Consider the following 15,446-nt stretch of genomic DNA (forward strand, 5'->3'; position numbering starts at 1 on the left):
AATAGATCAAATTCCAAGTACGTGAAATTATACTTCAAGTTAAAGGCTGCTGCATGTTTGATGTATGCTATACATTTTTTTAGGATGATTCATTCTTAGCATTCATAGTGGATCCATTTAGAGGCACCCACCTTTCTGTGCCCTATACTAGCAGTTGCCTTCCATCCATCAAGCTGCAGAGACTGAGTGCATCTCTTGGGCCTTTCATGGCACAGAGAGAGCTGGGACTGCTACAGGAGCCAAGGGTAACTGGGCTGCTGCCTTCTTCCATCCTATGAGGAGCAGCTGCTGCCAATCTACTCTATATCCTGTTGTACAGCAGGAACAGTTCTCCATCTAGGTTGTGACAGGCACAAGGAGATGAGGTTGATTGGGCTGTCTTCTACCATCTTGAGAATATAGAAGGGAGAGGCAGCAGACGAGTGGTTTGCATGCGGATCACTCTGTCATATATGGTTGTACTAAATAATAAGAGTTAGGTATGAGTTATAAATGGCTAAATGAAATAAGTTTCCTCACTGTGAATTTCCTTGTCTTTGCAGTTTTGAGCCACAAAAAAGGTTTTCTGCAAACAGCACCAAAAGGCAACATATATTGCTTGCTGGCATATAAAATCCAGTAAGAAGTTTAAATTGTAAGTAACCATGGTTTAAGAGTGCTGAAAATATAAATAATTGAGGTGAAGAAAGTAATTGAAGACCATTATGAAGAACTTACGAGTGAATTGCATAAGAGATGCACATGGACTGTTTGAGTATCATCAAATGTATTGTAGATAAAATAAACCATTTATAGGTTAGGTGGATGGAAATAGTCCACCTAAAGAATGAGAAAGGTGCTTACAGTTTTGAACTAATTACATACTTTTGGTGTTTTTTGTTGTTGTTGCTGATAGTTTTGTTTTTCTTTTTACTTACAATATCCCATTCCTTTGTTGCCCATCTCACTAACCAGTTGCAAAATGAAGTCTGATAGACTGTAATTCACTGTGTTAATCTGTTATCATACAATAGATCAGAAAAAAAAGTAGCATTATCTCTTCGCATAGCAAGAATTATGATCACTGAATTAAAAATACTACAGGCTACTTGTAATAACCAACTGAGTAATAATAAAAAAACTGCTGACTTTGGGCAACCGCACCTTTTGGCATCTGACCACGGTTTCCCCCTAGCACATTTTCAGTATATCTATTCTTGTGTCTAAAACTGGATGGAACACCACAAAAACAAGGACTTCTAAGACTGCTTAAGAGACTATTAGATATTTAATTAATACAAGAACCTTTCTATTAAAACAAATTTTTACACAATTATATATTCAAAAGTTGAAAGAAAAGGTAAAACTAAGCTTAACGGGAACAAAAATTAAAATATGCATGCAAACTAATTACAGCATTATGAACTAATTACTAGTATTTCTCAGCAAGTTCCCCTCACTTAAATTTAATCTTAAACGAGATCAATTTTTTAGTATAAATAAAAGGCCAGAATACATGTCCATCATTTTAGAACAACAACAAAAAAATGAACAATTAAATCCATAGTAGATCACTAAAGTGGATTATTGGATTCTTACAGTGGGTGCTTAAATGCGAAGCAAAGCAAACACAACGAGAACCTTAGTAAAACAGCAGAAGTTTTTTTATGGTATCTCCTCTGTTCTCATAGAGGAACTTATTTAAGGCTTTTGAAAACTCGTATCTGACGACCACAGATGTATCAGAAAGAAGGAAATTCAGAGCTAAGCGGAGTTTGACTCATCTGTGATCAACACTCTTCTTCCGGAGGAGGGAAAACATCCTTTGTAGCCTTCTGGGTGGTTTCTGTAAAACACCATTTCTTGGACACAATCTGAGTTGGTTTTCCTGAATGATTAGTAAGCCTAGAACGCATCAGCTGTTAACTGCTCCCACAGAATCCAGCATGTGACTAGACAGAAGCGATCTGTTCATTTGGTCACTGGCACGAGGATATGACATGGATACACTCTTATTACTGCAGGTGGGTTTCAGGAACAGAGTCAGCTTCATGAAAACTCTTGGAACTGAAAAACAGTTAAACTGCACTGAAAATAAGTTCTCATGCATAAAATATCAACTTTTCTTTTTCATTCTGGGAAGTGGGCAGTCTTAAAAGAGCATGACAGTAACAATTCCTCCACCCCCCAAAGGAGGAAAGAACCATATAAAGTATTTTAAGGTATTTCTGTGCCATAGCTACATGGCCAAAGGACTGTTACAATCATTCTTCCACTCTTCTGTATTTCATTCTTTTTAATTCTCTAATGGAGCTGTATCCTGACCTAACTGCAAAGACTTTTTTTTGACAGACATTTTTGGCTTGAACTTTAAAAGCCTAGCTGACTTCTGACACTGCCAAAGAAAAGTGCACTTTCTGAAAACCTACCTATGTCACAAAGACATTTTTCGTAACTCTATTTTCCAGAATTAAATATCATCCTTCTCATTGCAGCAGTGGAGATAAAAAGGACGTAAGACAAAAATTCCCTCTCTCCAAAGGAAGGTGCCTGCAGCTTGCATAGGTAAGCTTAAAAGTGCTACTTCTTTGTTTCACCAGATAAAATCTGTTGGTTCACACAAAAATGGTCATTAGATTTCTAAATAACTGAATCCAACAATTACTTTATGAATTTAACTCATTGCAATAAAATAATTTAATATAATTTGGTTCAATGATTGATGTGGGACTTAGGCAAAGATGCAACAGCTACAAAAAAACTTGGTTTAACTTGCAAGTTGTCAAACATGACCTATGGCATAATTTTTAAATATGACTTTTACAACTTCTTGTTATTTATCTATCTATCTATCATCTTGGTGTATAGGTGTTCTATCATAGTTACAAAGAATATTCTTTGGTATTTGCTTATAGATGTTTCAAAAAAAAATTACTCTCAACCTGTAAATTTGAAATCTGCTTTTTTTTCCCGTATGATTTTGTATGGAATAATAGCTAAGTTGGATACACTTCACTAAACTTGTGAACGAGAGAATCTCTCTTCACTACAGGTTAGTAAGTGAAAGGCACATTTTTATGCGCTATAATTGTACAGAACTTTAAACACCAATTAGATTTGATTTCTTACAGTCTGGAAATTGAGAATAAATTGAAGAGTGAACTTGGAAATACATCATTTTTCAGCAACTGTTTCATATGTTCTGACTAAATCATTCATGCCAAATGTGTATCTCTAAGATTAGATCTCTAAACAAAGTAACATTAGATACTGATAACAGTACAAAATAAATGCACCCAGACAGGTCCCAGAATCATGTACAGTTTAATTCTTACTTAAACAGAGGTACAGGATACTCCTCTGCATTTCTGCAATTACAGTAATGCTTTGCATTTCTTTTGCTTATTTAACTTGAAATAGTCTAGAAGTGGTTTCCAAAGTAGGTTACAGATGTTCTAGGAGATTTAGAAATACACCAAGACCACATAAATTATTGTCAGACCCTAGCTTAAACCTTCCACTTCCTCATTTATTTTATTAGATTCTATGCACATAAAATCTTTGTTTTTGACATAAGCTAACACTATTTTTCCTTCACAATTTCTTTCAAAGATAGGAAGTAGTAACACTGAAAAGCAAGAACAGTTAAAATAAGATCATAAAAAAAAAAAAGATGCTAGATATACATTACAGAGGAATAATTTCTCTAATTGTGTTTCAGCTTTCACCATTTATGCAAGAAGACTCGGCATAAATGACAAATTCAACATGTGTTCTCCAGCCATCATTAGCTACTACTGTAGCTCTACCCATCATCTACTCTTTCTTATTTACAACTGGCGGTTTTGGAAATACTCTCGCTGCCTGCGTATTTTTAAGGCAAACACTCAGAAGAAGAACACAGTACATTTATCTGGTAAATCTTGTCACTGCAAATTTGCTCATATGCAGTGCTATGCCTTTCCTGGCTGCCTATTTTGCAAATGCGCATAAGTGGACATACCAATCTGGAATATGCAGGATAGCGTACCACCTTGGGACTACCATTACGCATGTCTGTATGTATGTTACAATTATAATTTTATGTACGATTGCTTTGAGTCAGTATGCAACACTGAAGAAAAATAACGATGCACAACAATCTCAAGCAGTTAAGGAGAACTTCAGAAAGCGTGTACTTAAAAAGTTCTGTCAGCCAAAATTTGCTAAATATTTTTCTATCTTTATATGGCTTATTGTAATGTGCATAACGGTAGCAACTATAATATATGATGCCCAGGAAAGGCCTAAGGAAACATTCCCCGTATGTTATAACAAGAGGGTAGAAGCTGGTGAATTTACTGCAAAGATTGCAGCGTCTTTTGTTACAGCTTGTTTTTTTCTATTGTTTGTAACGGTTTCGTTGTCATACTATTCTCTTACCAGGCATCTCAGTAAAATACAAAAAACCACTTGCATTGGACAAAAACATCTGATTTACAGAACAGTGAAAAGAAACATTCTTGTGATCCAGATAATTTTAACTGTCTGCTTTCTTCCATATCATGTTTTTAGACCAATTTTTTATGTACTGCTTCTAGATGAAGACTGTTCAAGGCTAAACTATATAGTGGAAATTAAAAATTTCCTTGCTTGTCTTGCTGTTTCTAGGAGTAGTGTAGACCCAGCTATAACCCTTCTACTAGATAGAACATTAAAGAAAAGTTTGTATGATCTGTTTAAAAAATCCACACCTTAACACCACCAACATAAACCTGGTACTTTCACTGAAAAGATCCCCTGCAATGTGACATAATGTGGAAAGAATTTAGTAAAACTGAACTAACAGTAAGCTCATTTTGACTCCTATAATCAGACTTTTACATGAAATGGTAAATATTTAAATAAAATGACAACATATTACATGTATATATTTTTTAATATGATCTTGTTTGCTACATCAACATTAGCCATAATAAATCCTAAGTGTATATCCAAATGAATCCAAGTAATTCATACAATGAGCTGTGTACTGCCACTTTATCCATGCAAAGCAAAAGACAATTATGTCTGAGCTATGGACAGTGTTTTCTACCTAAATGATCAAGGAAGATGGCAGAAACCATTCTGAGACTGAAGACATAATTCTCTTCTGTAACCAATATTCCCAGGTTTTGGACATGGGCTTTCTTTATGGAAAAGAACAAAGCATAGATGTTTTCTCTGGAGCGGGGAGATCATATAACAAAGGCTTAAGGAAGCAGGCACAGAGAACTACAAAACACATTCAAGACTGACATGTGGTTTTTTGCTCACGAGTATATGGGTAGAAGGCTGATTCCTCCCTTCCCCCCACCCCTGGGAATGCATTTTTTATTCTAGCCTTCACAGGAAATCTCACAGTTAACAATTAATTAATCACTCTGCTCTGGTATTTGCTATTGTGGGCTCAGAGTGTCATTGCAATGACATTTGCAACAGGATGATTCTGAAGAAAAAGGCTGGATGATGACTGCTAACTTATAGGGGTGAAATATCCACATAGGAAGACAACTCTGGTGGCCTAGGATTCAGTGTTTGAGACAAATTGGTTTTATATGTGCACTGTAGCCTGGTCAGGAACTTTTTTTTCTCAGAGAACTATCCATGGCAGCTATGTGTACTAGCTGAGGCACTGGCTTCCTTATTGGTGCATAGGCTTTGAGTACTCAGGACACTGTACTGTGCTGCTTTCACCTAGGATAGAGTTAACTTTCTTAAATAGTATCTGGTATGGTGGTGGGTTTGGATTTGTGATTAAAATAATGTTGACAACACACCAAGTGTTTCAGTTGCAGAGCAGCTCTTGCACAGAGCCAAGGCCTTTTCTGCTTTTTGTGCTGCTCTGCCAGCGAGGAGGAGGCTGGCGGTGCCCAAGGAGCTGGGAGGGGACACAGCCAGGACAGCTGCCCCAAACTGGCCAGAGGGATGTCCCATCCCACGTGGCATCATGCTTAACAGTCGAACTGGGAGGGAGCTGGAGGAGCTGCCACCGCTCAAGGACTGGCTGGGCATCAGTCAGCAGGTTTGAACAACTGCATTACACATCACTTAAAAAATAAAATAAAATTATTCTCCCCTATTACTCCCCCCTTATTGAACGGTCTTTTTATCAACCCATGAGTACTTGCACTTTTAACTGCTTTGGGAGTAAATAAACAAACACAGAATTTCCATACTCCTAGTCTAATCCTGTGAGGCAATTTCTATGGTCTATTTAGAAAGGCATACATGCTTATTATTTACTGGTATACAAAATACATGCAATAATGAGCATTTAAAGATGATGAACTGTACAGAAGGAGTGCAAAACAGGAATGGTTTTGACTTTTTTTTTTTTCGGATGTAGAAGTTAGACTACCATGATGACTTATCTAGGTTTTTCAGTTATTTTTAACAATTTCTGTAGAAGACACTTCAGATTACATAATCCTTATCCCTTGTACAGTCTTCTCTGCAGCTGAGATCAAGATGAGTTGACCACTGAGTGCAGAAAGAGCAGAAAGTGTTACTGAATACTAGCTGTTGTGAGAAGTTCGATCACCCACGCAAAGCTGAAAAATCACTCACTCCAAACTATCCTACCCTGAGCTCTGTAACAGGAACACTAAACTGACCCCAAATTAGCATACACAAATATCAGACCTTCTCTCGAAGACACCCCAAGAATTTATATCATTGGACACCTGCTTTGTATTCTGCAGAAGTACAATAAAGAGGCAAGTGAAAAAGAGAGAATCACAGGAATGTAGTATTTTATTAATATAACATTACTTGTAAGAACAGAATTAATTGTTTCTTTAACACCATTCCCATAGCATGTTTAGCAGATGACTTAGAGAAAAACCTCAAGCAGGCAGCTTCAGGGTCTAACTCTTCAAAATGCTGTAGGAAACAGTTCTTGAGCAAAAGAATTTGGTTTGTGTGGGTGCGTGTTGCACTGCACAACTGATGGCAAGATGCCCCAGTTCAGGTCTCAACTAAGCAGTTTAAGTCTGCGTGAGAGCACAGTGTTGCTTAGATTACTGTGTTTTGATCAGTGGTGGCTATGTCTGCATGAGCAAAACAGTCTACTGTCAATGGACTTTTATTTTTTTCACAGGCCCCTAAGAACCTGCAACTTCCGTCCTTCCTTAAATACATTCTTACAGTGAATGCACTTCTCAGGCTATCTCAGCAGGGCGCCTGAAGATATAATTCTCAGTACAGAGTTATTTTGTGGCTTAAGTAACTCTTCTCTGCTTTTCTAGTCACAGTCACTTGTTCTCTAGTGCTGATGTTACCAAAAAGGCCAGAAAATGGATGAAATTTTGGGAACTACTAAGCAAACGTAACTTTGTGGTAGATTAGTAGTAAGAGCCCATTCCACCAATTCTACACACTACCAAAAAATGATACATACTTTTAATTTTTTCCCATGGACCCTGTTTAAGATGGCGTCTCCTTTACATTTCTGAATTGCATCAAAGTCAATTTATCTTATTTTAAACAGTAGAAAAGCTTTTGTGCAGTACAGGCAATATGAGAAACTGCAAATTGAGTAATACATTGGTCTAGCATTCGATAGAATAGTTCTCGGAGGAAAACCCCTCCAAAAAAAGAAAGGCATGAGGGAAAGGCAGAGAAGTACTTCAGCAAAACACAGCTCATGCTAAACTTCATGCAATGCTTAGACATCCTGGTGGTAACTCAGAATTTAGTAGGTGACTTGTGAATTATATAATCATAAAGAAAATAATTCATTTCCATAGCAAGGAATACAAAATCCTAGAACAAACATGCACAATAGGCACTTTGCAAAGAAGTTTAAAAGACAACAAGTGTCTGCCTCCTTTCTGGTTAACCCATTCATATGTGCTGCTTGGGTGGCCAGTTCATCAATCAGAAGATCCCCCTTTTCTGAATGGCTGGGTAAGTGACCAGAATAAACAAACTTCCTGAGAAGTTACCCTCTATGTAGCTGTTGAGCTCTGCAGCAGGCCAAGCAGTATAAATTCTCAGCAAGCAGCACTTCTCAGCAAAACTGCTCCTGAAAACCCAGCAGCCAGATAGCAGTGTGCTAGGAAAACGGCAAACAAAGAAAGGGCGACTCTGAGATAGGAAGCACATGTGCAGAAAGGGACATACTCATGGGGAAAAAGAACACAGTTGGAAGAAATACTGAGGAAAAATATTGTGTATTTTATTCTTGGAGCCCCATAGCTTCTGCACTGAATTGTTGGAAACTAGTATTCATACCTACTGAGAGATCCATAATAAAAATATTGGAGGTCCGACAATAAACTTGCCTGATTTCAGCGTACCAATGGTTTTACCGATCCTACATACATAGACAAGCACTAAAACTACATGTAAATCACATAACATAGTGGGAGCATTTGATGTGAATCATATTCAGCTACTTATAACAAACCCTCCCCTTTTTAAAATTGTAATTATTAAAATAATTGTACAGCATAGAACTTCAGTCCATTGATCAGTGATATCCCTTGTAAATAGAAGTTAGAGATTTACTATTTATTTTTCTTTTTCTTGAAGAAAGTTTCCAATCATAATTAGTGTGCAATATTGACAGCTCAAGAGAAAGTGTCTGACTTCAGTGACAAATGATGCTCAAACTCTTGCATATATTTTATCATGAAAAAAGACAGGCATCTCTCTTCACAGGCGCATTCCTCCCATTCCACTTTTTTGTTCTTTTGCATAAAGATAATTCTGTATCCAAACTATTATATAGTAATATTTTGTATTAAAAAAAAAACCACCATTTCAACATGGTTACTTTCTGTAGCCATCTTTTGGGTGTTTCTGTATCAAGGTTCTGAAAGAATAAAAGGAATGGCTGAGTCCTATTTCACCAGGTTGGCACAACATGAATACATGCCATAGTAAGAGAAAAAGTCCTTGAGATTCTTGGTTCTGATACATAGCTGTCTTGTGTTTTCCACCCTTCTGCATTTGAATTTTCTGCTTTACTTATATATGATGCAACTTCCAAGCAGTGAAAGAATGCAGGAACACATGATCTGAAGGGGAAGCAAAGGTCACGGATTACAAAGGCTTTAAGTTACACTAGAGGGGGACAAATGATGCAAGGAAACTCAAGAAATTCCTGGTCTCACAGAGAAAGGTGATTAAGAAAACTACAGGAAGGAAATTAAGGTAATCAAAGTCCACCTTGTGAAAGTTTTCATGTTTTGATTCTGGTGAAGGAGGTGAGGTTGGAACATATGTGAGTTTATCAAAGGCTGCAGTTGGCTTTGGTAGATCTTGTCACTTACAAAAGACAGGTGAAGTTTCTGTCATCAGACCACAGCAGAGTGAAGTATTCCTAACCTAACTCCTCCTAATCCCTCGAGAACTATGTGAGAACAAAAATGCCCCAAAGACACCTAATTCTAACAACAGGGACAACAAGGTACAAATTTTCTGGTGCATCAGATCTGCTAAATGCAGAATGCCTTTTTTAAACTGCAAAAGATGTTTTCATTCACAGCAAAGAGGAAGAAAATGCAGAATGATTACGTCAACATAACAGATTTTTATTTGTTCACTTTCATTCACTCAGACAACTTGGAAATTATTCATTTGCCCTACTTCCTTTCAAAACACTGTCTACAGTGACATCTAGAGCTGAGATATTGCAGTTAACTTAATATTGCATGCCCAAGCTTTGTAGTTATAGTACTTTTGCGCAGCTTTTGCTAGGATTAAACATTGTTTAACGTGGTTTAGCATAATTTAGACAACAGATTAAAAAACTCTTACTCAATCATGTAACTGAACAACTCTACTTCTAAGGATGGCATTTAATAAAAACAGCGATTTTCAAGTTTTTAGAATATGGACAAGCTGTACAATACACTCACATTTTACAGCTTTAACAGCTTTCATATTTAATTTCAAGGAATGAGGCCCTTGAAATTAAAATATGTTTTGTACAAACATGTTCCAAGAAGAACCCATACAGCTTTCAGGAAGGCAAAGCAACATAAAGACAGTGTCCATACTAAGATTCTCATGTGGTACCAAACCCAAACAACAAGAACAATATAGAATCTTCACAACAGAACACAATCAGATATTCTACCAGCAATTAGGAGGACATCTTTGGAATTTGCTGTAAGAAATGACTTTTAGAATATCAAACTTAAAAAATAAAATAAAACAAAATCCTATTAAATAGAATAATTTCCCTGGTTGTCGAGGGTAAGGAAAAAGAGACCAGTGAAAGGTCTGCAATGTCTGTGCATGCAAGACCAAATGTGTGTTTAAGTAAAAAAGTTCTGTGTCCATACTCTTTTCCCTCACAGATCACCCTGTAAGTATTTGAAACACAGCACACCCTCTCCCAACCTGCTTTATTCACTAGAACACAAGATTCACTTTGCAAACCGCACCATCAGAGCTCATTACAACTTACATTAATTCCTATAGCATTTGACACGGTTTAGATAAAAACAAACCCTTAGAGAAGACAACTTGGAACAGTTACCTAAGACAATGAAATTAAGAAAGAATATGTATTCAAATTGAAGAGAGACAAAAACATTTGGGTTAAAACTCCCAATTACTTACACTACAGTACTTTGAGATAAGCTAGTTCCACAAATAAACACAGAATTTCACCAACTCAGAACCGGAATGTATATACATTGTTTTTAAAGACCATATTACTCCTCCGAAACTTTTTCATAGTAGAAAAGTTTACATAGTAATAAATGTTCAAGACTGTTTGCAAAAAGTTGATAGTGCCACAATATTGTTGCATTTAAGAATGCACGTCTTGAGTTTTACTCTAAGTGAATACTATCATTGTGCTGTCAAAATGATGTAATTAATCTACTAATTCCGGTTTAATTTATGCAATTAATTTATACACACCTTTTCCTAACAAGAAAATAAATACAAGCAGCTTTTATATGAATATTCAAGAACTAGAAATCAAACTGACTTTTAAAGTAATTTGCAATCAAATGCATAGCTAATTAGTGAATAAAGACTTCCTTAATGTTCTATATTGATAGAATTAGAGACATTTTAATTTCATGACACAGTAAAAGTAAACACATGCTCTGCAAATAACTTCCTTTTGTACAGCTCCCCCCTTCTTCTAAGTTGCAAAAATAATCAAAATGTAACAGTTTGCATTAATGCAGTGAGGGAAAAAAAACACCCACACCTTACCTTCACATCTCTGTGAATTATATTATTATCATGACAGTAACGTAGAGCTTCCAATATCTGTCTCATGTAATGACTGTAAAAACAAAGACATCATACATGACAAACCTGCAGGAAAAATTATTATACAGGTATAACAAACTAACTTTAAAGAGTCTAGCCATATAAAAATAATCAACCAACTTAACTGTATACAGAATTTAGTAGAAAGTATGTTTAATGAATAATACAATCTAAAGTTGGAGGATTTTTCTGATTGAAGCCAAGTGACAAATGAGGAAAGAAAAATATGTATTTTCAATTACATACAGATTTCAAATGTTCAACAATTGTGTTTCAGATGAAGGATTCAAGATCCTTTTTTTTTTTTTTTTTTTTTTTTTTAAATAACAAAACCTTGAAAGGAAAAAAAGTGGTATCAGTGCCTGATTTGAAAGAGATGGAACCAAGATCTGAACTTGCCTGATGCGGACTGAAGACTACCTTTTTTTTTCCCCTAGAAGGGAGACTGAACTTTGAAGAAGGTTGCTCAGAGGTTGTCAACTCTCTATCCTTGGAGATATTCATAACCCAACTGGACATGACCCAGAGCTACCTACTCTAGTTGACCTTGAGTTTAGCAGAGTGGCTGAAGTGGATAATCTCCAGAGGTCCCTTCCAACCTCAAGTCTGTGATCAGATTGGTTTTAGGATGTAAAAGATTTCAATAACACATTTTATATGCTTGGTGTAAAAACCAGAAACCTTCTTCCTTTTTGACTCTCTGAAAAAGTTAAACATGACGTCTGACTTGATGTTAATTTGTTGTGTACATATTTCATAAAATCATGTTCATGTTCTTTTGCATGCAGTACATTTCTAGGGTACTTATAAGTTCTGAATCATTTTGGTGATACTTATCATGCTATATCTCATCAATGACCTTGAGGAAACAGAATACATCCTCACCAACTTTTTGAATGACATCAAACTCTGTGCAGTACGCACACTGAGGGCAGAGCTGCCCTTAGAAGGACTAAGGCTAGAGGAAAGGGCCAACAGAAACCTTATAGAATTCAACTAGGACAAATTCAACATATTGCACTTGGGACAGACTAACCACTTCAAAGGTACATGCTGGATACAGGCTGCAAGTGTATTGGCTGAGTAGCAGCTCTGCTGGAAAGGGTTGATAAATGGTTGATAGTAGAATTTTTGCGAGTCAGTAGTGTGCCCTGGCGCACTATCATCTTGATAGGCCCACAGCATCTTGAGCTAACTCAGCAGGAGCATAACAAACTCTTCAAGGGATGCTGATAAACTTGAGTGAGTTCAGTGCACACCAAAATGCACACAGGGTTACACATACCCTATGACAAGAGGCTGAGGGGAAGCAAACGTTTAGACTGGAGAAGGGGAAACTTAGGAGAGGACCTTGCAACAGTATTTCCATACCTAAGAGCAGCTATGGAGATGATGGAGCCAAGTCCATAACTGAGCCACACTGGTAATAAATTGAAACAAGGTAGGTTCCAGCTGGTTACAAGAACACATTTTTCCCCAGGAACATTACACACACAAAGCATCAAGTTGCCCAGGGAGGCTGCAGAATCTCTATCCTTGAAGGCTTTCTAGAACCAGCTGGACAAAGTCCTGAGCAACATGATTCAAATGCAACGCTGACCCTGCCTTCAGCAGGAAGTTTAAATAGAGACCTCTTCCAGCCTGACTCCTATGATGCTAAATATCTACGGTGACTAGAAAAGCAAACACAGAAACTAATGAGGTTTGAGCTTAATTTTCATGCCATTAGGACATGGTGTTTTGCTGTCCTTGTGCAATTTGATACTCCTTGATCTTAGTTCATTTGGTAAGTGAGAAGCTCAAGTGACTTTATATATAAAGTGATATATAAAAAGGAAGAAGAAATGAGTCCAACTAGTACAGCCAATAAGTCACCTAATGCCATCATATGAGATCCCAAAGCGAAAAGACAGAGAATATTGGATGTGAAATACTATTTTATTCAATAATCTCATCCAAATACACAATCAGTAAATGACAAAATGCTCAGAAAGTCTTTTATTACACTAATTATTGCAATAAACATTCAGATTTGGAAACATAAATATTTACAGTATTTCTACTTTTAGCTACCAGACTGTGCAACAATATAGTCCTTTCTCTTCCATTCATGCTGTGGGAATAATTAAAATTAGAATACATACCTGGCTACAGCCTCGCTGTACACAAATCCAGCATCTGCTCTCTTCACAATTTCGAAACACAGATCTGCTCCATCCATACTGCAGGTAGAAAGAGGAAAAAAATGCTTAAGACAGATAACTAAAATGAATTACATAAAACTGCTCCAAAAAGTCTATTTATTCTACTTATGTAAATCTTATATAAAACACCCTGGATACACATACAATGCATTATTGAATAAAATGGCATTTAACATGATATGGCTTGCAACAGGTTAACCTTTTCACATCCCTCTTGTCTGTCAAATGCTTTATTAACAAAACCAAACACTTTTTCTATTGCTTAAACAGCTCATTGAACAAGGTGGGTGAGACAGGAGAAGGCCAATGCCCTGTACAAAGCAGCTCTGGAAGTTAACAATTAAAGCATGATATTAAGTGCACTCCTAAAAGCATCACAAATGTGACTCTAAAAGATTGTAGTTACACAAATTCTTACTGAAACTGTATTTAAAATGGTGACTTTCAAAAATACTCTGAAACTGTAGTATAATCTTCCCAGTTAGCATTCTTGTAAGGATAAATAAGGAGACCAGAACACATTGTATACCTTACAGCCTCCCTGAAAGCACCTGAAAACTGTGACACCACACATACTATATTACTAGCTCTGGTAACTGCCTGTACTCTTTCTGATAAACTGATTTCCTACAATGGGTAGGGATAACATGCAGATTCAGGTATACTATTTTCATAGTCCTTAGACTGAAATTAGACTACCATTTCTCTAAAACCAAAGCAGCTTGATGTAGCATAAACTGTCCTCCTTTTCTTCTCCCTGTACATAATGTAGAATAGATTTATATCTTAGAATGTTCAATGCTTGATGATGGGAAGGAAAGAGTAAAAAGAGTTAACACACAATAGAATCATATGTAGTTTACATCTAACATGGCACTTGCAGAAACGTCAAACGTAACATCTGTCAGTGTCAGTCTTCACACTTTTTATTTTTCCTCTCTACCAAAGACTCAAGGGAAAAAAAAAAAAAAAAGAAAGAAAAGGAATTCACAGGGCATCTAGAAAGCTGTCATCACCAAGGCTCTTTCTGTAAGCTTTCCAGAATGTCAGCATACAATAAATTTTGCTTTTTTATACACCTGTAGCAAGTGTAGTTTAAGGAGACACAAGCAATGTGCAAAAGCTTGAATTCCCAAATAGCTACAAAATATATCCCCATGCAAAATACACTATTGTGTAGATAGAGTACTGGCAACTCTAAGAGAGACTGGTGACCAAATGAAATGCATATTCATTTAAGTTGGAGGAAAAAAATTCCTGGCCAGTTAGTTCAGCACCTGATATAGAATCACAGAACCAGAGTGTTTTGGCTTGTAAAGGCCCTTTAAAGGCCACCTGGATCCACCCCCCTGCCATGGGCAGGGACACCTCCCACTGACCAGGCTGCCCAAAGCCCCATCCACCCTGGCCTTGAGCACCTCCAGGGATGGGGCACCCACAGCTTCTCTGGGCAGCCTATTCCTGTGCCTCACTGCCCTCTGAGTAAAGAATTTCCTCCTAACCTCTAATCTAAGCCTACCCTCTCTGAGTTTAAAGCCACTACTTCTTGTCCTATCCCTATACCCCTTGTCAAAGAGCCCTCCCACCTGCTTTCCTGCAGGCCCCCTTTAGGTACTGTCAGGCCACTGTAAGGTCTCCCCAGAGCCTTAGGCTGAACAACCCCAACTCCCTCAGTCTCTCCTCATAGCTCCAGCCCTCTGAGCATCTTCCTAGATAACAGACTCCACACATCGATTACCAATGACTGCGCATTGCTGCATCAATATATTCCTCCTTATTTTTTTTTTTCCTAAGCAGTTTTTCCTGTCTTTCTCCATTTCATAAAGCTTATCTGTATACATAGCTAAATATTACTCAGACAACACACTGTGTTGTGCTATACATGGCACCTCACAGCAGCAACAAGGCGAGGTTCAATGAGGACAACATAAATCTGGATTTAGCTAGCTCACTGAAAATAAACACCCCATATCAGCTTCCTTTTTAACCCTTCCTCCC

At 37.1% G+C, this 15,446-nt stretch overlaps 2 protein-coding genes across 5 annotated transcripts in view; one reads left to right on the forward strand and one right to left on the reverse strand.

Moving 5' to 3' along the window:
• The window catches only part of CASK (calcium/calmodulin dependent serine protein kinase), a 214,316-nt gene that overhangs the window by 105,531 nt on the left and 93,339 nt on the right, over positions 1 to 15,446 (reverse strand). For all 4 annotated transcript variants that reach the window (XM_082779340.1, XM_082779339.1, XM_082779342.1 and 1 more), the window contains exons 4-5: positions 13,389 to 13,466; positions 11,185 to 11,257 (exon numbers count right to left, since the gene is read on the reverse strand). In XM_082779340.1, the coding sequence (XP_082635466.1) occupies positions 11,185 to 11,257; positions 13,389 to 13,466 (151 nt within the window). The remainder of the gene's footprint in view (positions 1 to 11,184; positions 11,258 to 13,388; positions 13,467 to 15,446) is intronic.
• GPR82 (G protein-coupled receptor 82) lies at positions 1,213 to 5,325 on the forward strand. Its single transcript, XM_082779379.1, has 3 exons — positions 1,213 to 2,003; positions 2,475 to 2,544; positions 3,701 to 5,325. The coding sequence occupies exon 3, from the start codon at positions 3,734 to 3,736 to the stop codon at positions 4,715 to 4,717; it is 984 nt and encodes a 327-aa protein (XP_082635505.1). The 5' UTR covers positions 1,213 to 2,003; positions 2,475 to 2,544; positions 3,701 to 3,733; the 3' UTR covers positions 4,718 to 5,325.

The sequence above is a fragment of the Aythya marila genome, assembly GCF_965140915.1.
Source record: "Aythya marila genome assembly, chromosome: 1".
NCBI classification, from domain to species: domain Eukaryota; kingdom Metazoa; phylum Chordata; class Aves; order Anseriformes; family Anatidae; genus Aythya; species Aythya marila.

Excerpts from the sequence above, each read along its gene's own strand:
- GPR82 (XM_082779379.1), top strand. The coding sequence starts at position 3,734 with ATGACAAATTCAACATGTGTTCTCCAGCCATCATTAGCTACTACTGTA.